The 24,565-nt window shown below is 36.4% G+C and overlaps 1 protein-coding gene across 5 annotated transcripts in view; it reads left to right on the top strand.

Moving 5' to 3' along the window:
• The window catches only part of Hmcn1 (hemicentin 1), a 441,079-nt gene that overhangs the window by 154,166 nt on the left and 262,348 nt on the right, over positions 1–24,565 (top strand). For all 5 annotated transcript variants that reach the window (XM_074047247.1, XM_074047248.1, XM_074047249.1 and 2 more), the window contains exons 5-6: positions 20,608–20,779; positions 23,027–23,133. In XM_074047247.1, coding sequence (XP_073903348.1) covers positions 20,608–20,779; positions 23,027–23,133 — 279 coding nt within the window. The remainder of the gene's footprint in view (positions 1–20,607; positions 20,780–23,026; positions 23,134–24,565) is intronic.

Below are 24,565 nucleotides of genomic sequence, written 5' to 3'. Positions count from 1 at the left end.
CATGAACTTATATCTTTTTAATTGCTCTAATATCAAAGATGCTGATTTCAGTATATTTAACTCCAGAAGTTTGTACAGACTATGTGGCTAATTAGTATAAAAATTAATTATGGCTCAGAAATAAGAAAGGTTTACTCCCTTCTATCATAATGTTCCATTTACAAAACAAACCCTTAGGAAATGAACCAAAGTATCAGTGCAATAGATTTACAGAAACATGAGAATTTCCAACTATTTCTTTTATGATCTGGAAACCAGACGTGCTGAGTTCAGTCAGCTAATAATGGGCTTTATGTTGAGAGCCTCCTACAGAATGAGCATGTGTAAGAGCTTTCTTACCTTGCCACTGGATAAAGAACATATATTTGGTGTTAGGATGTGACCTTTTCCTTGGTAGGTAGGTCACTGATAAGCTCATAACTTATCAATTGATATACTTAGTTTGTTACCTAACTTCAAACTTCAATATGTTATTACAGTCTCTTCAAATATGCTTCAGGAGATGAGTGTTCTCTGATCTCTTTTGCTTTCTTAAATGTCTCCTAGACTGGTTAGTACATAATAAGGGTTAATAAATATGTATTGGCATAAAAAAGGTACAAAACTGTATGTGTAGTATAGGCCTGTGTAAAAGCACACACAAACACATATGTGGACACACACATAAACACATGGAAAGAAAAAACAAAATAGTAAGATGACTATCTGGAAGTAGTACAATAACGAGTGTTACTTGTTTTCTTCTTATATGATTCTCTGTTTCAAATATTTTTATGTAACATTTATTACTGTTATGATAAATTATAATGTAAAATTTTCAAATAAAAAAGTAAAATAAGGCAAGGTATTTAATTTAGTAAGATAAGTACAGGAGCAGAGGATCCTGGGAACTTAACCTTTTCAACTTTAGTTCAACTGAATCTTAGTGACAGACAGTTTATAGAGAAACCTGTGTTCCTTCTAGTTGTTCCAATCTACAGGAACAAGTGGAAAAGTTTTACAAACTTCTGTTGTGTAGGAATTCAAACAAATAAACTTATCTACCATTGGGATTTGTAGGTATTTGTAACTTGAGTTTTTTCTCATATTAAAAAAATTATGGTCATTTATAGTCTGTATGATCTTGTCATGGTAGTAAGATTCATATATACATTCATGTTGTTTTATTTTTCCTTTTCCTCTTACCTGCAGAAGTCCTGACCTTCTTAGATGCCTCCAGAACCTACTCTCCTTTAGCATTTCTGGTCATATTTGGATGGCATCATCATTGATTTTGTTTCTCAACCAAGAAAGAGACCTGAGTCATTCTAGATTTTTCCTTCTTTTTCATGTTTCATTGTTGAATATAAGATAATTTTGGAATCTATTTTCTCATCTTGATTCCCACTGTCATTGGTTTTTCATTTTTTTTTTTTGCCTAGTCTTATTTGCTTGCCACTTTGCTAATCTGTCTGCTTCTAGTCTTTCTCTTACACCCTAAAAATACATCCTCCCGGATGATCATTCTCAAATATAAACTTGATTTCAATACCCCTGTTTCTAACTCTTTCATTGTCTTCTATAAAACTCCAGGATAAGGTCTTCCATCTAGCATAGCATATTAAGACTTCAGTGTTCCTCCAAGTTCTTCTCCCCCCTCATGTCTTCCCACTTTGCATACATATGTCATGTTATTTTTTCCATACATTTGAACTTGTTTTTCCTTCTAAATCCTCTTCGTCTGCCTGAGATTCCTAGCATTGCTTCCATGTAGAAGTGTGTTACAACCCAAATTGATCCATCTCTACCTGGCCTTTTCACTAGCTCCTGATCCCCTTCCCAAATTGATCTCTGTCACTTTAAGGTTTCTGAATTAGCTCCTCTGCAGTGGGGACATCAAACACTTCCATATTTTTGGGTTTCCTACCTATCCCCATTCCTCCCATATGTGCTGTCCCCTTGTCATGTGACCCAAGTCCAACAACATTGCTGTATTTGCCCTAGATCTAAAGTCCTCATATGAGGGAGAAAATACGAGTTTTGGTCTTCTGAGCCTGGCTAACCTCACTGAGAATGTTGTTCTCCATTTCCATCCATTTACTTGAGAAAGATAAGATTTCTTTCTTCTTCATGGTTGAGTAAAACTCCATTGTGTACAAGTACCACATTTTCTTAATCCGTTTGTCAGTAATGGGGCATCTTGGCTGTTGTGAATAGTGCTGCAATAAATGTGGGTGTGCAGGTGCCTCTGGAGTAACCCGTGTTGCATTCCTTTGGGAAAATCCCCTGGAGTGGGATTGCTGGATCATATGGCAGAACTGTGTTTAGATTTTTAAGAAGCCTCCATATTGTTTTCCAGAGTGGTTGCACCAGCTTGCATTCCCACCAGCAGTGTACGAGGGTTCCTTCTTCCCCATATCCTCACCAACACCTGCTATTGGTTGTGTTTTTTGATGATGGCTATTCTAACAAGGGTGAGGTGGAATCTTAGTGGTTTTGATTTGCATTTCCTTTATGGTTAGAGATGGTGAGCATTTTTTCATGTGTTTTTTTGACATTTGAATTTCTTCTTTTGAGAAGGTTCTGTTTAGTTCAGTTGCCCATTTCTTCATTTGTTCATTGATTTTGGGAGAGTTTATTTTTTTTAGTTCCCTGTGCGTTCTGATTATCAGTTCTTTGATGTATAGCTGGCAAATATTTTCTCTCACTCTGTGGGTGGTCTCTTCAGTTTAGAGACCATTTCTTTTGTTGTGTAGAAGCTTTTTAATTTTATGAAGTCCCTCCCATTTGTCCATCCTTTCTCTTAGTTGCTGAGTTGCTGGGGTTCTATTGAGGAAGTCCTTGCCTATACCAATTACTTCTAGAGTATTCTCTGCTGTTTCCTGTAGTAACTTCAGAGTTTTGAGTCTGATATTAAGATCCTTGATCCATTTTGAGTTGATACTAGTATAGGGTGATAAACAAGGATCTAGTTTCAGTTTTTTGCAGGCAGATAACCACTTTTCCCAACAACATTTGTTGAAGAAGCTGTCTTTTCTCCATCGTATGTCTTTGGCATCTTTGTCAAAAATAAGGTAGGCAAGCTGTGTGGATTCATATCTGGGTCCTCTATTCTGTTTCTTCATGTCTGTTTTTGTGCCAGTACCATGCTGTTTTTATTGCTATTGCTTTGTAATATAGTTTGAAGTTGGGTATTGTGATACGTCCAGCATTGCTCTTTTTAATGAGTTTTGTCTTGGCTATTCGCGATCTCTTGTGTTTCCAAATGAACTTTAGGGTAGATTTTTCAATCTCTGTGATGAATGTCATTGGGATTTTGATGGGAATTGCATTAAACATTTAGATTGCTTTTGGTAGTATAGCCATTTTTACTATGTTGATTCTACTGATCCATGAGCATGGGAGATCTCTCCACCTTCTGTAGTCTTCTTTGATCTCTTTTTTCAGGGGTTTGTAGTTCTTGTTATAGAGGTCTTTCACATCCTTTGTTAGGTTTACACCTAGGTATTTGATTTTTTTTTTTGAGGCTATTGTAAACGGAATTGCTTACATATATTCTTTCTCAGTTTGTTTGTTACTGGTGTATAGAAAAGCTAATGATTTTTGTAGGTTGATTTTGTATCTTGCCACCTTGCTGTCACTGTTTGTGGTGTCTATGAGTTTTTGTGTAGAGTTTTTGTTTCTTTAAGGTATAGGATCATATCATCTGCAAGTAGGGATATTTTGACAGTTTCTTTACCTATTTGTATTCCTTTTATTTCTTCTTCTTGCCTAATAGCTCTGGCTAGGAATTCCAGTCCTATGTTGAATAGGAGTGGGGAGAGTGGGCATCCTTGTCTTGTTGCTGATTTTAGGGGAAATGGTTTCAGTTTTTGACCATTAAGTATGATGTTGGCTGTAAGTTTGTCATATACAGCCTTTGCAATGTTGAGGTACTTTCTTTCTGTTCCAAGTTTTCTTACAGCTTTTATCATAAAGTGGTTTGGGATCTTTTTGAAGGCTTTTTCTGCATCTATGGAGATGAACAAGTGGTTTTTGTCTTTGCTTCAGTTAATGTGCTGTGTTACATTTATAGATATGCATATGTTGAACCACCCCTGCATTCCTGGGATGAAGCCAACTTGGCCATGGTTTATGATCTTTCTGATGTGTTGTTGGATTTGGTTTGCCATTATTTTAATGAGGATTTTTGCATGGATGTTCATTAAGGAGTTTGGCCTATAGTTCTTTTTTGGTTGGTATTAGTTGTTCTTTAAAGGTCTGATAGAATTCAGCAGAGAATCCATCAGCTCCTGGACTTTTCTCTTTTTGGGAGACCCTTCATTGCAGCTTCAATTTCTTTTTGTGTTATAGATCTATTCAGGTGATTAATATCCTCTTGGTTCAATTTTGGATGGTCATAAATATCTAGAAATTGTCCATTTCCTCAAGATTTTCAAATTTATTAGAGTATAGGCTCTCAAAGTCGTCTCTGCTGATTTCCTGGATTTCTGTTGTGTTTGTTGTTATCTCCCTTTTGCATTTCTGATTTTACTGATTTGGGTTTTTTCTCTCCTCATTTTTAGTCAGGTTGGCCAGTGGTCTGTCAATCTTGTTTGTTTTTTTCATAGAACCAGCTTTTTGTTTCATTGATTCTTTGTATTTTATTTGTTTGTTTGTTTCTATTTCATTGATTTTGGCTCTTATTTTTATTATTTTTCTCCTTCTGCTTGTCTTGGCATCTGCTTGTTCTTGTTTTTCTAGGAGTTTGAGATGTAGCATTAGGTCATTGATTTGAGATCTTTTTGTCCTTTTAATATATACATTTGTAGCTATAAACTTTCCTCTTAGGACTGCCTTTTCTGTGTTCTATAGGTTCTGCTAGGTCGTGTTTTCCTTTTCATTAGCTTCTAGGAACCTGTAAATTTCCTCTTATTTCATCAGTGACCCCTTGATTATTGAGCAATGTGTTATTCAGCTTCTAGTTGTTTGCATGTTTTTTACTGCTGTTTTTTTTATTGAGTTGTAGTTTTAATGCCTTGTGATCAGATAGAATACATGGGATTATTTCTGTTTTCTTATTTTTGCTGAGGCTTGCTTTGTGCCCTAAGATATGATCAATTCTGGAGAAGGTTCCATGAGTTTTTGAGAAGAATGTATATTGTGCAGAAGTTGGATGAAATATTCTGTAGACATCCGCTGGGTCCATTTGATCTATGGTGTGATTTAGTTCTAGAATTTCTTTATTGATTTTTTGTTTGGATGATGTGTCTAATGGTGATAGGTGGATATTAAAGTCTCCCACTACCGGTGTGTTGGAATTTGTATATGTTTTTAGGTCCCTCAGAGTATGTTTGATGAAATTGGGTGTATTGATGTTGGTTTGCATATAGGTTGACAATTGTTATTTCCTTTTGGTGTATTTCCCCTTTTATTAGTATGGTGTGTTCTCTTTATCTTGTTTGATCAATGTAAGTTTGAAGTCTACTTTGTCCAAGTTAAGTATTGCCACTTCTGCCTGTTTTCGGTGGTAAATCTTCTTCCTGCCTTTCACCCTAAGCCAGTGCTTGTTTCTGTCAATAAGATGGGTCTCCTGTAAGCAACAGATTGTTGGATCTTCCTTTTTAATTCAGTTTGTGCAAATGGTGTCTTTTGATGGGGGAATTAAGTCTGTTAACATTCAGTGTTAATATTGATAGATATATGGTGATTCCTGACATTTAATTGTTTTTGTTGTTTAAGGGTTTGATTGTATGCAGCCGAATCAATGTTAGTCTCTTCTTTCTTGCCTTTTCTTCTCATATGGTTTGGTACTGCCTGTCCTTTCATGGTTTTGTTTGCTTTCATTTTCTGTGTGCAGAATTCCTTGAAGAATCTTTTGTAGTGGTGGCTTGGTGATCATACATTGTTTTAGTTTCTGCTTATCATGGCAGACTTTTATTGCTCCATCTGTTTTGAATTATAGTTTTGCTGGGTAGAGTATCCTAGGGTTGAAGTTATTTTTATTCAGTGCCCAGAAGACCTCGCTCCATGCTCTTCTTGCTTTTAAGGTTCCCATTGAGAAATCTGCAGTGATTTTGACGGGTTTACCTTTGTATATTACTTGTTTTTTCTTTCTTACAGCCTTCAATATTCTTTCTCTATTTTTTGTGCTTGTTGTTTTAATGATAATATGTCATGGGGTAGTTCTATTTTGATCAAGTTTGTTTGGTATCCTTGAGGCTTCCTGTACCTGGATGGGCATAATTTTCTCTAGATTTGGGAAATTTTCTGTTATTATTTTGTTTTAATATATTACGAATTCCTCTTCTCCTTCTTCAGTGCCCATGAATCTCAGGTTTGGTCTTTTGATGTATTTGGTGCATTCTTGCATATTCCTTTCACAGATAGTTCTTGAATTGTTTGACTAAAAGGTCTTCAGTTTTACCTTTAATTTCCATTTCATCTTTAAGTTCTGAGATTTTGTCTTCTGCTTGTTCTAGTCTGCTGGAGTGGCCTTCCATTGTGTTTTGTTTTTCTGTTTCATTCTTTTTTCTGAGGTTTTCCATATCATGGGTCACTTCCTTTTTAACATTGTCAATTTTTGTCCTTAATTCATTTATGTCTCTGTTTATGGTGTTCTCTGTTTCATTTTGGTATTTATTCAGGGCTCCTGTGAGTTCATTTATTTGTTTTTTTGTCTTCTCATGTTCTTTATTTTTGTTGTTTTAGAATTTCTAGAGTGCCTCCTGTGCATTTTCGTTGACCATGTCTAGTAACATCTCCATGAAATTCTCAGTGAGTACTTGCAGCATTTCTTCTTTCAGGTTGTTCTTGTGGGCTTCATTGGGTTCCTTGGCATAGTTTTTCCTAGTTTTGTTGGGGTCTGGAACTGAATATCCATTTTGTTCATTCCTCTGAATCCTGTATTACTTTTTTTTGGCAGAATGGTTTCCATCCCTTTTTCATCTTCTTGTGGCACCAGTTGGTGCTGTTTCTGTCCTTGGTATGTGTGTAATTTAGTATTAACTAAGTTTCAATAGTAAAACTAAGAAAACAAAGAAAGAAATAAAGAAAGAAAAGAAAATGAAAATAGAAAAAAAAGAACCAAAGAAATCAACAGGGAGAGGTGGTAGAAAAACAAATAGGGAACAAAACAACCAAACAGATAAAAAAATTCCAGGTTCAGGAATAGTAGAATTTCAGTCTTAGTAGTTCTGGTGTTACTCTTTCAGCATCCAGTCCTGGCGTTGGTATTTAAGCAGAAGCTCTGTCTTAGTCTTGCCAGGTGGTTGGGGAGAATGGCCAATATTTTTTCTTGTCTTTCAAGGGCAGCTGCTTAGTCAGCTCTCCCTCAGTGAGGTGTGGCTTGTCCTCAGTTTCGGAGATCTGCTCTGTGACCCACTAACCATCCTGCTTTTGAGTTGGGTTTTCACTGCATTGGTTTATTGGGGAGCTTTTTTCTTCTCCTCATGCCCTTTCTCTGGGGCAAGGTCAGAGATCTGTTAGTCGGCTCTCTGCTGTCAGCATGTTATGCTGGTTTGCTGACTTTTTCAAATTTGGAAGGTTGTCTGACTTTGGATGTTGCTCACTGGCTCAGGAGATGATCTTTGTGGACCACTATCTGCCCTATCACAGGCAGTGGCTTATCACCCACCCACTGTTGGCCCTTCTGCCTTTCCAGTCTATGTTTAATGAATGTTCACAAGGAGTCAGCTCCTTGCACCTTCCCCCTTCTCTGGTGTGTTCTGAACACTCCACTCCCTCTGCTGCATGTTCCTTTTCAGTTCCTCATTTATTTCAGTTGTTTTATTTTTTCAGGGCAGAGGTCAGTCTGTTCAGGGGGCTATGGTGGTTTATCCCAGGGGTAGCTGTGGGAATACTGTGTGCCACTTATTTCCTCACCTGTTGGTCTGCATCTCCCAAGCAGGTTTGGAGCCAGCATCTGGCAGCACAGGAGCCCTCTTGTTTTCTCAGTGTAATGTGCCATGGAAAAGATTTGTGTGGGGATGAGGGTTTAGTGTTTGGAGTTTTGATTCTTCTTGGTGGTTTTTTCTGCCAAGGGTGCCTCCAGCATCTCAGCAAAATTTTGGATTTATGGAGCTCACGCTGTCTGTTTCTGCCTTCTAGTCACCATCTTGGATCCTCTTTCCTTTGAATTGCATATTTGGAAGGACATTATTTTTTTTTTTTTATAACTTACTTCATGTTTATCCAACAACCAGTCATAGAGAGCCATGCTGAAGATTGGTGGAACTCCTCTGACAGAGGGAACTTTTACTATTGAGTGTAACATGGAGAACAGAACCTGGAGGAAGCTGGGGTGCTTAAAGTTATTTAGGCTCCAATAAGAGAAAGAGATAAAACCACTAGTGAACAGTGTCTCCTGGACAATCTGGGACAGAGTATTCATTAAGGTGAGCCACTTCACCCTTTCTACGGGGAGAAACCAGGTTGCTGAGATAAGGGCCTGAATTGTTCATTCCCGTACTCTTGGATTCAGGAGATCAAAAATCTTGTCTGTGGTCTGAAGAGGAATGAAGCCTCAGAAATTTTCTGGATGCAAAAGTAACAATGCCAATTAAAATATAAGGAGACATATTCTCTTAGCTAGCAAAACAACAACGTTAATAGGAGTCCCACACTCATCAGGGTGATAGGTCCTACCTTGTGGAAGCCTTGGCAAGTAGCCAGGGTCTCAAAGAGTCTTGGTTCTAGTATGCTTTTGTAGGTCCTGTATGTAAACAATGAGCCCGAGATTTCAGCCTAGGAAAGAAACTTGGAGACAAGTATTTGGATAACAAGATGGCCTATGGTGTCTGTCTCTGGAGTATTCCACATATCTAGTTTAGTCCATTTTAGTGATCATGCGGCACCTAATGGTAATTATTTAAGATAGTTCCTGATGATTTATTCACTATCAATGTATGAATGTGATTGTATCTCTAGCTGCAACCAAGCTAAGAACCAAGCTAGTATTGACGATATTCAGGCAGAAAAAAATGGGACATTAATGGTGACCATTTTATTCCTGTAGTAAACGGGCAAGGAAGTTGTGTCATCCAAAGAATGGGAGGAGAGGTAGGTTCACAGGGAAGGTCATGAAACAGGCCTTTGGATCCCTTTCTTTGCCTGGACTATTTCTGAGTGAGAAGTGTACTGAAGGGTATTCACAAATTAAAAATTGAGGAGGAATTTTGCCAAGGTAATGTTTAAAGTGTGATTAGTTAAGAGCACTCTGTCAACTCTGACAGAGTTGACAACTCTGACTGCTGGCACAGTCTTCTTGAGTTCAGTAGCATTGGAGTGATCTTGATGCTAGCGGTATTGCAAGCACCAAGGATAGCTGTGTGTTTGACGTTTTGATTCATCGCAGATAAGAACTTTAAAAGTTTTGATAAACAGTAGTAGAGAAAAGATTGCATTGTGTTTCTGTTTTGCTCTAGAAAAATATTACTTTTTTTTATCATTCAGAATATTTAGCCAAAAATGGAGAGAAAACACTGTCAAATTTGTTATCTTGACAGATAACAAAACTGTTATCAATGTATAGATTTTGTGAGTTTTGTAATAGTTGTCAGATTTTAACAGTTTGAATTGTATGTGAACTATTTTCTTATTCAAGGTTAACTGTTTTGTACTTTCTTTTACATTTGTAATTTTGAGCTGTTTTTCTTGTAGAAGATTCTCAAAATGTAAAAGCTTGAGGCCTACAGAACTCAGGCCTCAAGGAAGTATTTGGTGGAACATTTACGTTCTATTGTCTTTTGCTGCAGAATGTCCCCTCTTGTTTTTCAGCTTGAGATCCAGAACCATCCTGCGTAAATGCGTTTGCATTCACTGGGAGTGGACTGGAGAGGATATGTTAGCCTAGTTCTGATAGCAAATGCCAAATGGGTGTGAACTGAAATTGTTTGACTCTGGCTTTGTGAATTACTGTAGGCAAGGAACGTTCTTTGTCACCCCTGTGCATCAAGTACAGAGCCCAGTATTTGGTAAAATGACTGTACTTAAATATTTACTGATTTAATATTAAAAAAAACTCCTTTTAGGCCATACACCAGTCTCATCCTTTCTTCAGTTCTTAATATACTATGTTAGTTAGTTTAAAAACAAACAAGAACAGTATTTATTCCGAAGACCCTAGTGGGCAATGGGTTGGATGCTTTTTCTTTTTCTTTTTGTCCTATTTTCTTCCTTGGCCTGTTGAAAATGTCTCCTTATCTCGTTTCACCTTTATTTTTTGATCTGTTCTTTTTTTTCATACTTCTAGATTACCTTTCAGTTATGCTGATAGGTCTGACTTTCTCTGACTTAATCCATTGCTTTCCCTTACTTTCCAAGTTTGGGTTCTAGCTTTTACTTTTCTCTTTTCCAAGGTTTATGCAGTTGTTTCTAATGGTGATCTCTGAGGTGGTGATTTAAATGTGAGAGGTAATAAACTTTTGTTGTTGTAATTTATTGACAATGGTTGGCAACTGCTGAATATTCGCCTATATTATTGGTAATGCTACTTGTAAAATCCAGGTTTTTCTATAAATGGGAGAGCCCTTTCTAAAGACCAGAGGGAACGTGGAAAGAGTTGGTGAGATTTCTGTGCATGGTGCCAGATTTTAAAAGCTATATAATGTTGCATTTTTCCACCTCTATAAACTTTTTCCCAGTAACTATAGTCTACATTGGTGGCTTCTCCTCCTGACTTCCTGATGTACACATTGCTACTATCATTAATGCCTCATGCACTTGAAGCTCTACTGTGTTACATTTAAATGCAGAATTTCTAAAGCCCCATCTTTTGAGGGTGCTACTAGTTCTTAGGATGCTGTTTGGAAATACAGAGATCATAATGAGATTTTACAAACTTCTCTTTAAGATCAATATATGATCAGAGCAGAGATATACAAAAGGCTCCTTTTAATGTTTGAAGGACTCAGAGGTCAGAGAAAGTTCTTTGTAGCTTGACTGCATGTGTTAAAGTACCTAAAGAATATATCAGTCAGTCAGAATGTATTCACATCAACACTGAAGCATGAGAACAGCCAGTCATGAACAGAAATATTTATGGTGCTGATTCAAGCTCTATCTAAAAGTGTGGGAGCCTCTGTCAGCATAGTTAGTGTCTCTTTGACTCTGTATGGTTCTGATTAGTGATAAAAAGAATTGGAGTCAGTAGATTGTTGAGATTTTTCATCTCATTGCAAAGAGCACTTCTCGTATTAGATTAATCAATCACATTCTATTAAATGTTTAAAGCATCTATCTAAATCACCTCCTCTACCTTGTTTCCAAAGTCAGTAAGCACATGGCTGTACAGTGGGTTTAAGTCTTAAGTGAACATGGTGTGAAAATTCCATAGTCAAATTATGCTCAAAATACGTTGTGCCACTCTCAAATTTCTAGGGCTTAGACCCTAGAACTAATAAATTAGTTGGTTCTCTTCCTCCCTTTCTCCATTCCTTCTTTCTTTCCTATCCTTCCTTCATCTTCTCTTTGCCTCTTTTTCTGGTATAATATAAGATTTCCTTCAAAGATAGAAATGACCATGCATGAGGAACTTCACCAAATGTTGAAATGCTACAGCAGTTAAAAGCATAGCATGTGCAAGTACTGTGTCTCTTTTTGGAATCTTATACTTAGTAGACATGTATTATAGAAAAACATAAATATCAATACTTATAGAATACAGAGAAATTAAATGAACTAAAATTTGTAACATTCTGAGGATGGAGCTTAGCATGTAAGCATTATTTAAGTGATAGCTGTCAAAACAACCATCCAGTCATGATTTGGATTCCAGAGTAATTCTACCCCAAGAATCCAATGGGGAAAGACATGAAGTCATAAGTGTTCTGATTCTTCTTCTTTATGTGATCATTCTTTTGGGTTCAGTATATTTGTATCTGCCCCAAAGAATAAATTCTCTGTTGCCAAAAATATATCTAATCTCAGTTGAAATTAAGTTTTTAAATCTAAGAACTAGATCTTACACTATAGTAAATTGTTGTTGGGAATGAAGTGTGTATTTTGAAGTATTTGGGAAAGATCTTGCTAATCTTCATTAGTTGTATGTTGTAAAGGGCCAATCAATTTCTACATGTTACATATAAACTGAATGATCTTGTATTTTCATTTTCCTCCCATAAAATGGAAGATTACTAAAAGATTAGAGCACATGAGTACTTGCTTTTCTTAGTCATTATAACTTAACATTTGTTTTAGCACTGGAGTACTTTAGCCCATAGTCTGTTCTTAATTTTTTTGACAGTTCTGGGATTTGAACTCAGGACCTTACACTTGCTAGGCAGACACTGTACCACTTGAGGCACTCTACCAGCTCTTTTTTGTGTGGGTATTTTCAAGATAGGCTCTCACAAACTATTTGCCCAGGGCTGGTGTGATCCTTCTGATCTCTATCTCCTGAGTAGCCAGGATTACAGGTATGAGCCACTGGTGCCCAGCTCTTGTTCTTAATTTTCAGTGTAATCACTATATAAGCAAACACTTCATAGAAGCCTTTACCCATTATTAAATGATGAATTCCATTGCAAAGTGATCTCACATTCTAACTTACTTTAAATAAGATATAAAATTATGTCTCATTTGTATAAAATTTTATGTTTATTCATGTAAAAGATAGTTCAGTGGAAGAGAGAATTCATCTGCAGACTTCTTATAACTCCTCTTTTAGTTCCCTATGAGAATATGATCAAGCTATGAACCCATTTCACATGTACCAGGTACATATTCATATACAGTTCTGCATATAATTTCAGGGAGGACATAAATACCTCTGAAACAATGCATGGACTCCAGTTTAGTAATTCCTCATTTTCATGGGATGGTCTTTAATCTCTCTCTCTCTCTCTCTCTCTCTCTCTGTCTCTCTCTCTCTGTCTGCCTGTCTCTGTGTGTGCATGCATGTGTGTATTTGGATAGACGAGTAAATAAGAGGGCATGAGTGGAAAGATCCAGGGAAGGAATCCATAATTTTGATAAGCCTCAATACCTCTGTAATTAGGGGTTGTTTTGTTACTCATGGAGAACCTGGATTTAACTTGGATTTTGGATTTCTTCTTGCTTTCAAGGTAGCCAGGAATGAAACCCTATCTGTCATATGTATGTATGGGTGAATGTATATGCACATGTCTGTCTGTACATATGGGTGTATTATTTATGTATTTTAAATACATGTATTTTAAAAGATTATTTTCCTTTAAAAACTGGTTAGAGATTAAATGGGAAAACTGAACTCACTGAGATTTGGCCACCCTAAAATAGGTAGATATTTAGTAGAAAAAGAAAAAAAAATACAGGAAACAAGCAAAAGAGTAAGCAAATAACAACAAAAAATCTTAGGGAAAAATGAAGATTGGGACAATCTTACGTGTTTTACTTATTTTAAATAGAATATATTTTCTGGTGAGCTAACTTTCCTTTATCGTTTGTAGTATATTGAAGCTATGACACACAAGAATTTTATGAAGATAAATTATTGGAATATACTTTGATACTTTAAAATAGCTTGCAGGGATGATATCACCCTTCAAAAATGTCTGAAGTATGCTTCTGTTTTTTCAGCTGTTGCACATTATAAAACATGCAGAAGGTGTGATAGTTTTTTTTTTCCCCTTAGTACTGGGATTTGGACTCAGGGTCTCATGCTTGCTAGGCAAGTGCTCTACCACTTGAGCCACTCCACCAGCTCTGTTTTGTGGGTATTTTCAAAATATGGTCTTAGAAACTATTGTCCCGGGTGGCTTTGAACCATGATCTTCCTGATCTCTGCCTTCTGAGTAGCTAGGATTACAGGTATGAGCCACTGGTGCCTGGCTAGTTGTGGTAGTCATACACAAGATTTCAGTGCTCATTGAGTTGACGTTGAGGGTCACTCCTTTTGTCGGTCCTCTCTGGGGCTTCTTTTGGGCCCAAATTTCTTTAAAAAAATTTATTGAGATATAATTCACACATGGTAAAATTCCCCGTATTTAAAGTATACTATACTAATTCTTACTATAATCACAGAGTTTGGAACCATCATCATAGTTTTTTTTAATACCTTCCCAATTTCTAACACTTTCCAACCAATATTCTTTCTATGAATTGGGTAAAATTTAGTTTATTCAGAATTCTCATTTTAAATCTTCTAACCTGTGAGTCATTTCTTATTTTGCATAACTTCACTGTGAGCATTTAAGAGCTATATAATGAATCACTGTTGGTAAGCTCATAGAATTTTCCAAATTAAATAGGCACACAAAATTCATAAACAGTAACACAAATGGATATTATTTGGAGAAGATCCTGTCAAGAGACCTCATTGATAACATTTTTTGGTAGACTTGCTAAGATCTACAAATTACGACATTGGATGTGTCAGTACTGTGAGTCTATCCATCTTTAGAAACAGGCTCAAATTAACCAAACTCACAGCAGTATTGTATAAAATTGGAGTGCCAGCCCATTCATCCTTAATGAAAAAGCTCCTTGCCACACAACTAGGGCATTCACGTTGACATGAAGAGCACACTAACTGACATGTGCACATGTTCAAGGGAGCAAATCACCACTGGAAAGTTGACTACAATCAGAGCAAGGGGAGACTTCCTCCATGGCTCTCTTTGAGCCGTCATGTATTTTGCTTATTTATTCATATTTATTTGTATTTTATTTATTTATATTTTATATTTATTTATTTGTATATATATTTACTTCTATTTGTATTGATTTTTCCCACAGGATGATGTTGTTTAAGTTCTTGGTAGGGAGGGGCTACAAGAGGGAGCCTCATGGCTCTAAACTCCATTGTATCTCTGACCTCTACTCCCTGTAAATGAACTCCAGATCCATGTGTCTGAGATCCTTCTTCATTCCTTCATAGTTCACCTAGATCAAGCAATGCTTAGTGACTTTTAAGAGCATTCTGAATTGTGGGCTTTGTGCTATACTGCAGGTGAGGAATGAACTTGAACCCTTGTCCAAAGGCTCTCCTGGTTATCCAGAGTATTGTCTGTCTTTTAGCCAGGTCAGAGGACAGTGAAGCCTGCCAGTGCTTTCTACATGTTTGCCACAAAATGATTGTCTTAGATCATAGTAAGTCTTTGTCACATGAAACACAATATAGAGGTAAAGGCTTTAGTATTTTTAAATTGTTCAATTCTTGACAATTTACTGCCCAAATGATGATAAAAATATATACCAATGTGAACACTACATTTTGTATGCCATTTCTCTTTAAAAATATTTGCACTGATTTTTTTCACTAGCTCTTATTTTTGTCATTTATTCTTGCAAACTGACATTTTTCCTTATGATAATTCAGAAAATAGAATGCAAAAGACAAGATTATTGGAACCAGAAGGCAAGTCTAGCCTTCTTACTAGTGCGATTATGAACTTTGTCAACTGCAAAACTTATCTATTGCACCTGTGAACTAATAGCATAGGGCTGCTGTAAAAATCAGTGTGAAGTTCTTTGGAGGATCGGGCAGGTAATCCTCACTGGAAACATGCTTGCTGATATTATAATAATAATGCACAACATTTCTCCAAGGTAAGCTCCACTTATTAGGTGGGTGCATTTACACGCAACCGAGGTTCGTCCATCATTGAGCTTCAAAAATCTGTATCCAGCACTACTGAGAAGCATGCCTTTTTGTACTTTAGAAGAAAATTGGCTTGGGCTGAGGAGGTGGCTCACAGAGTTGAGCTCCTGTCTAGCAAGCGCAAGGCCCTGAGTGCAAACCCCAGTACCACCAAAACTGGACAAAAAAGTGACTCAATTTTAGAGATGTTACCTCTGCATTTTTAATCTCAAGTTAGCCATGAAAAATATGATGCTTCGATTTTTTTTCTCAAAGCATTTTTATTAGCATACATTAGTTGTACAGAGGGATTCATTGTGACATTTCTTAATATGCTTACACTGTACACTGTTTAGGCTCACCCCACCATTTCTTTTTCCCATTTCTCCCTTACTTAAAACAATTGCAAAAGGTTTCATTGTCTTATTTCATGTATGTATATAAAGTTCATTGACAGTATTCACTGTCCTTTTTTCCCTACATTCCCTCCTCCCCACAAGTACCCATCCCCTCACAGTGCCTATTTTATAGTCCTGTCTTTCATTTTTCATTCCAAAGTCAGTGTTCAGAAGGGTTTCTCCATGTATCTCAGCCGTGAATATACTGTACTCTGGTCAGTTCAATTCGCTTTATTACTCCCACCCTTTCCCTCCTGTTACTCAACAGCCTTCACTGTGTATTTGTATGTAATCTGTCTGCACATACGCAATGAATTTCAATGTTGTTCACTCTCTGTTGTTCTCTTTTCCTTTCCTTTCTCCCCAATTTCATAGAGTAGCTTCACTATTACAAACATGTTCTATATAAAAATGTGTATATTATCATGCTTCTTTTTGTGTGTGTGCTTATCTTTCGGACCTGTCTTCCACATACGAGAGAAAACATAGCAACCTGTGTCTTTCTGAACCTGGATTACTTCATTTAATCTGATGTCCTCCAGTTGCATCCACTTACCTGCAAATGAGACTGCATTAAACCAAAAAGCTTCTTCAAAGCAAAGGAAACAGTCAGTATACTTAAGAGACAGCCTACAAAATGGGAGAAAATCTTTGCCAGCTATTCATTTGATAAGGGAATAATAACCAGAATCTATAGAAAGCTCAAAAAATTAAGCTCTAAAGCAATTCTGAGCAAAAAGTCCAGTGCTGGAGGCATCACAATACCCAACTTCAAACTATACTACAGTGTCATAACAATAAGAACAGCATGGTATTGTCACAAAAAACAGACATAAAAACCAATGCACAGAAGACCCAGGTATGAATTTACACAGCTACACTCAACTGATTTTTGACAGAAGAGTTCAAAACACATGGTGTAGAAAGACAGCCTCTTCCACAAATGTTGCTGGAAAAACTAGATATCCACATGTAGAAGACTGAAACCAGATCCCTGTCTTTCACCCTCCACCAATATCAACTCACGGTAGATCAAAGACCTTAATTTAAAACCTGAAACTTTAAAACAACTACGGGAAAGAGTAGGGAATACACTGAAGCGTATAGGCAATTTCCCAGCAAGTGAGAGAAAGGAAGGACAAATGGGTTTGTATCAAACTAAAAAGCTTCCACACTGCAAAGGAAACAGTCAGTATACTTAAGAGATTGTCTACAGAATGGGAGAAAATCTTTGCCAGCTGCTCATCTGATAAGGAATTAATAACCAGGATCCACAGGGAACTCAAAAAACTAAACTCCCAAAGAACCAACAACCCTGTGAAGAAATGGGTGCATTAATTGAGTAGGGATTTTTCAAAGGAAGAGGTACAAATGGCTAATAAACACATGAAGAAGTGCTCAATTTCCCTGGCCATTAAAGAAATGCAAATCAAAATTACACTAAAATTTCTTCTCATCCCAGTTAGAATGGCTATCTTCAAGAACACAAACAACAACAAATCCTGGGGAGGGTGTGGTGAAACAAGAACCCTTACACACTCTTGGTGGGAATGTATAAATTAGTACAACCACTATGGAAAGCAGTATAGCGATCCCTTATAAAACTGAAAGTAGAACTACTGTTCAATCCATACCACTCCTGGGCATATATGGAAGGAGCTTAAGTTAGTGTACTATAGAGCTACATGCATACCCATGGTAATTGCAGCATTATTCACAATAGCCAGGCTATGGAAACAGCCAAGATGCCCTACAACTGATGAATGGATTAAGAAAATTCCACAGTGGAGTATTACTCTTCCACAAAGAAGAAGGAAATTATGATGCTCAGATTTAAGAACACACATATAGATTTGAACCCTATTGGATTTCAATGCTGAAAATTCAGTGCTGAGCACAGACTTTGTTACAGGACCCGAATACTACCTTCCAGCCTACTTTTAACTCTGAGGGTAAATATCTGACATAAAATTGTTCCTCCCTCCCTCCCTCCCTTCTTCCCTCCCTTCTTCCCTCCCTCCCTTTCTAGTAGGACTGGAGTTTGAACTCAGGGCTTCACACTGGTAAAGCAGAAGCTCTACAGCTTGAGCTACACCTCCAGTCCATTTTGCTCTGGTTATTAAGGAGATGGGGGGTCTCATGAGGTATTTTGCCCAGGCTGACTTTGAACCACAATTCTCCTGATAATAGCCTCCCACGTAGCTGGTATTACAGGCCTGAGCCCCTGGTGGCTGGCTCTGTTCTTTCCTTTTTATTCCTCCCTCCTCATGTTTACTTAGGCTTCTACTATGTTCCACATACTGTATCAGCCATGATCTCTGTCCTCATGGAACTTACAATTTAGTAAGGAAGTAGACAATAAATAAAAACAGTAATGCCAACACCACAAATAAATGCACAATTGCAAATTATGTTGAACATTTCACCGTATTTCCCCCTTTTCACCAAGAGGAAAAAAGAATGTTCTGGGGAAATTCATTTGGATGTAATTTACCCCATAGGATATGACCTCCCAAACAAAGGAATTCTTCAAGCTCTGTTCTTGAAGACGTATGCAAAAATTAGTTTCACTTCCATTCCTGCTCTACTGTACTTCTGTATTTCATCATACATAATAATAGATGCTGGTTTTGTGCTTTCAAAACAATAAGTCCTCTTTCCACTGCAAGGTTGATTTGTGAACTTATTTTTAAGTGTTGGTTATTGCATAGGCTATAAAATCTTTAAACTATGAGAGCATCTTCAGAAACAAGGGACTTATAATAAAAATGTAACCACTGAGCCAGAATCATTGTGGTTAGATTTTTTAAAAAAAATTGGAACTCACTTCAAATATCAGTTTTCTCATCTGTCAAAGTAAGGATCTGGATTATGGTCTCAAAGGCCCTTTGTACATATAAGCTGCTGAAAATCATCTGGGATCCATTTTTACATTAAAAGTTTTAATGTAGTACAAACAGTTCCCCAGTGGTTTGAAAAAGATTTTTTGTTGATAAAAATGCACCATCCAAAGGTCTCACTTTATTCTAGTTTTATTCTTTTTGTCATTATAATTAATAGAAGATCATTTCCAATCCCATGAGAACATTCCTTGTTATTAGACAGTCAAAGATTCTTTCCTTATATCTGGCAAAGTTGAGAAGCTGGAAACCTCACTTATGGGGTATCGTATAGCTTGCATTGATCTACTTTTATTCACATGTTGGTAGTATCTGTATATTCTCATAAAGTGATTTGCATCTGTTTTCAATTTGATTTTTCTTATGAGTGGCTAAAAAAGTGATTTGAGACTCCCTGACAGAAGTCTGTATTGTGTCTTTTCCAACAAGTAGTAATATGACACGTGATAATCTCTTTGTGAAAGCTCATAAATGTTGATGAATTGGAAACAATATTAAAAGTAAACCAACTTCTGCTTATAGTCTATCATATTTGAGCACCCTTGCTTTAGGAACATACAACTAAACTAGGAAGGCTTCCATTTTGTTAAGAATACTTAAGACTTGGAGATTTTTATGTGTAGAGCTAATAGAAGTTAGAGTAGATTTCCAATAATGAATCATAACCTCTGTACATTGTATTCTAAGGAAAGATAAGTAAATTTCCAGAGGATGCATATAAAATGGATTTCACTTTCATTTCTATTTGATGTTACTGCACTTCCGTATTAAACTTGAGATGCCATACAATTCTTACTGGTACTTTTCCCACTTTTTCAAGTGAGAATCATTTATGACCATGTTGTATGTGTTCTATTTGTCCAATTTCTCTTTGCTCTTTTGAATTCTGTACAAGACATCATCTTTATACTTATTTATTACTAGTTTAATCTCCCAAATGCTTTCTCAGACCCTAAGTCAATCCTGTCCATTTTCTTGAGTAAGGCATCATCTGCCATATATTAAGATGAAAATGTCAACAGTGATTATATTGTTCCACAAGTACTCACATATTAGTTACAGTCCGTGTGGCTCTGTTCCTGTGTGGAAATATCTGATGAGCATACTGTCCATGTCTTTGTGTTCAAACATGATAGATCACTAAAAACCCATTTTTAAAATAATGGTAACTGCTTCTTTAGGTGATTCATGTGTTATTTCAAATACAAAGTGCAGATCATATAAGGTTAAAATTTGAAGACACGCCATTTGACTTGTCGGGCATTAGATACTGGCTTTGTGTTGGGTTCATTTATGATAACACTGTTTTTCTTTGTCATATATCACTTTTTATGTTTCCTCTACTTAAAGCATTTCAGTATTTTTCATTTGGATCTTTATGAAGAAATCCAAATATCAGAGCCAGACTTTATAGACCATCCATTGTCTGGTCCTGACACAAGCTATCAGTCTCATCTCTGTTTTTTAATAGGTTCATTTTAATAGGTTCTTGAGACACAGAAAACTATAATATCTGCATGTTTCACTTCACTGGTTTTTGGACTGTGAAATTTTATTTTTAATATTATTCCAAGATGGAAAACTTGAAATTTGAACACAGGTTAGACCAAAGTTTTATTCAGATTTTACAACAACCAGAGGTAGGGGAAGTCCTGCCTTCGCTAAGGACAAAATAAACCTCATCCTTGTACCAGTGCCTGTGTCATGTGATTAACCACAGACCCTGAAAAAGCCGTGGTATAAACTATAAATGCTTTCTGTTATCACTCACACTTTTCTTTTTCTCTGATAGGTGTTAAAGTGGGTGGAAGAAGCAGTGCAGGCCTCCAAAGTTCACCTCCTATCCACAGATCATTTGGAACAGGCTGTAAATACTTGGAGAATTCCTTTTGATCCTAGCCTCAAAGAGGTCACTGTGTCTCTGAGTGGCCCTTCTCCAATGATTGAAATTCGCAATCCTTTAGGTAAGATAGATCAAATGTCACATAATAAAGTACAAAAATCATGGTGGGGAAGAATTTTTTGCATACTTAGTTATATAAAGTTGATGCCAGTTTTATGAATAAATTCTATACATTCAGAAGTCAATAGAGATATTTAAATCATAGAATGTTCTCTAGTCCTAAGTATTGTTGAATTAACATGATATTTGAAAAGCTAATACTGCTCATATTTAAACAGATCAGATTTAGTAAAGTTATTGTACTTAAATCATCCAAGTGAAAAAATATTTAAGTTATAGCTGAAATTATATTTTAATTAATATACAAGATACTGCACAGTAACTAACTGTAAAATTTAACATTTTATATTACTTTTAAAAGAATCATAGAAGATTCCTTCTAAAACAACTAATTTTTCATTATCATTTTTTTGATAAGGTTTAATTTTACTAAAGATAGCTGTTAAAAATCAAATTTAGGATCAGGGAGGCAGCTCAATGGTATAGTGCTTACCTAGCATGCATGAGGTCCTGGATTCTGTCACTAGCATGGAAATAAATAAATAAATACCCAATTTATATTTTTAGTAGAGGGATGTGTTAATTTAATTTACTTTCTCACTTAATTGCATTTTATAACTATACTGTTTGCCTCATTCAATTACTGGCTGATAATTAATAAGACTTATGTTGAAAAGCAATCTAATAAGGAAAGAAGCCTATTTTTCTTAACATTTGCACTTAGAAATATTTTTACCTACTGGTATTTACAAAATAGTTTTGTTCCTGCCATAGCTTTTGATATATGCTGCAATTTTTTTCTGCATTTGTGAATATTTTATAAAGGGGGAGGAGGCTAGTTTTGTTTGTTTCTATCTTAGAAGAAAATAATTCCTAAAAGAAAACAGCATATGAAATTGTCTTCAGAAGCCGTTTCCACACTGGCAAACACATTGAAATTTATCAAACAAGTAACACCTCTTTTTCAAGACCTCTGTAGGTTTGGCCTCATCAGTAGATTGGTCTGTTGGAGGTGCCTTTCTCTGCAGTAACTTCAGGCTATCCAGGAAAGATGTGTTTTATATAGTTCAGGTATGAAAAGTACCTGTACCTTTGATTAGGTTTCTGCTACTTTAAAAGTCACTCAGTACACTGTAATTACAAATCTTTTCATTCAAATCTAAACTGTTTACAACTTAGTTTATTTAACTACAGGAGTTCATACTGCTTCTTACATTCTTGGTCTTTACCAAGAGTGTATAACTCTTGAACTGTGGCTCCATTCCAAGTCTGCTTTTCTTTCTAGATTCCAACTATGAGATACTTTAGGTAAATCTCAGGTCAGGAGGGGATGGTGCCACGCACCTTATTACACCATGTGTTTTGATTATTCCTGTGAGATAAATAAAGCCTTCTCCTGTGATTCATGGAAAATTGGTTAAGGTTTTGCACTTTGTACAGAGATATGCCCAGGGTTCTCATGTCAGTAATACTTACAGTGATCTCCAAAAAGACCTTTATTTTATTCTGGTTTTCTGTTTTTGCTTTCTATGTAATTAATCAAAATGTCTTTGGTGACTACATTTAACTTCTTGGTGCCATAGTATTTGTTACCTAGGCTGGCTTTAGAAATATGATTACAGCTTGTCAATTATTATTTTCATTTTACCATTAAGTTATTAAAACAAATAGGAATAATTTACTTCAGGTCCAATGACTAGAAACACTGAAATTAAGGGCTTTTTTTAAACCTTTTTAAAAATTATTGTTGTACCAGGGTCTAGTACATAGTGACATTTACCAAAGTTCTTGTAATATGTCATAGTTGAATTCACCCCTTCATCATTCTCCTCTGTTCCCCCTCCCTCCATTCCTGGAATAATTTCAATAGATCTTATTTTTTCCATTTTTATCCATGAGTACCTAATATTTTCACCCTCCTACATCCTTTCCTTACATCCTTCCCCTCCCACTGATGCCCTAGATAGGACCGGTTTTACCATCCTGTTCTCTGATTTTGAAAAAAGACATTTTTGTTTGTATGAGCATATTTTAGATATGAATAAAGTAGCATTTTGAATTATAGATGCAGATGTCTGTCTGGTTATATATATTGGAAGTGGTGTGCCTTTCATTTTGGCAACATATTTTAGTAAAAAATGTGTTGTTTGAGGTCTGATCTTACTCTTAGCTTTAGGTAATGTTAAATTAGCCGATATATTGAACTGAAGAAAGATTTATGCTTGTTACCTGTATGTTTGTCTTTTAGGGAAGCTGGTAAAAAAGGGATTTGGCCTGAACGAGCTATTAAATATCTATAACTCTGCCAAAGTGGTGAATGTAAAGGAGCCAGAGGCTGGAACGTGGACAGTGAAGGTGCTGTTATTTCACGAAGTCTGTTTATGTTTCATTTTTGTGTTGGCATGTTTTATAAAGTACATACAATAGTTTATTTATATCTACATTTGAAATAATGGAGAGCACTTTTAATAAAAAACAGTATACAGAGTGTTTGTGTAGGAGGGGTCTTGATCACATGAATTTGGTAGTGTTCTTTTAATGAACGTCACTGATACCACGCAATAACATTTAAAATTCTTGGATAATTTTCCTATCGTCAAATCTGTAGATTGATTTTATTACCCACCTCACGCTTCCAGAATCATCAGAGATGGAGCCAATGGAGAATCATAGTTAGGGCAGTAGGCTCTGATGAAACTGCCTGGGTTGAATCTCAGTACCACCACTTGCCAGCTGGACTGCCTTGGGAGAACTTCTCTGTGCTTGTTTTCCTCCTCTGTCTTGAGGGGATAGCAGTTCTTTACTTCATAGGATTGGGCTGAGAATGAAAGCAAGATGAGACACAGGAGCTACTCGTCATAGTTTCGGCTACAAAGCAAGATCTCAAGAACTGTTGGCTATTGTTATTTGGTAGATCTATGTTCATTATTTTCTTTAGCACAAAATGGTTTTTGTATCCTTGAATTATCTTAAAGGGTGTCCAGTCACTCTAAGAAAGTATCCTATTTTGGCAGAATAGAGGAGAATGGAAAGAACATAAGAGTTGAAATTTGGGATACTGTAAGCAGAGTTCTGATTTTGCTGCAGATCGCTGTGTGGCCTGCTGTAATGGGTACTCTGAATGACTTGCCCACATTATTGAGACTTTTCCATATGTTCTGGTCTGGGGTGCTTCCAACTTCAGCGCCTGCATTTCTGCATCTAAGAAGCTTTTTATTTTCCAGAGAGGAGAAAGCTGTTCCATGGAGGAATTAACACCTTTCAGGAGCAGCTTTCAGCCCCTGGAGGAATAAACTCCAGGGTCCACTGTGGGAGCAAGCTTAAGAGCACACCTTTTACTGGCCAGTTTGTTTTCCAATATCATTTTCTATCAGCATCCTTTGCATCTGCCATGTAAACCACTTGCTTTAGAGTCCTTGTGGGAACCCAAATGAAGAAACCTCATACATAATTTTCTCTATTGTTGGATCAGCTTCCCTCCATAAGAAACTAGGATTTATGGGATCATGATTCAAATTATAGAACTGTTGTGAAGGTGCATGTGGATGGTATGCCATGAAAATTCAAAGAGGCATTTGTTTATTTACTTTATTTAGAAAAAATACCTACATTCATTCCATCATTTAAAAAATGACAGATTCCATTTAACTCTCTTCAAGTGCTAGGATATCATTTCTTTATTCTCAGAACTGTAGACTATGTAGGGAAAATAAAAATGTAGCATGAATTTTTTTGAGGTGGGTTATATTGGATAAGAGGATAGGGAAAAGGCAATGTGAAAGCAGAT

This window comes from Castor canadensis, chromosome 11, assembly GCF_047511655.1.
Source record: "Castor canadensis chromosome 11, mCasCan1.hap1v2, whole genome shotgun sequence".
In the NCBI taxonomy this organism is placed as follows: domain Eukaryota; kingdom Metazoa; phylum Chordata; class Mammalia; order Rodentia; family Castoridae; genus Castor; species Castor canadensis.
The sequence above is the reverse complement of the archived record's forward strand: the minus strand, read 5'-3'. Positions and strand labels throughout refer to the sequence as shown.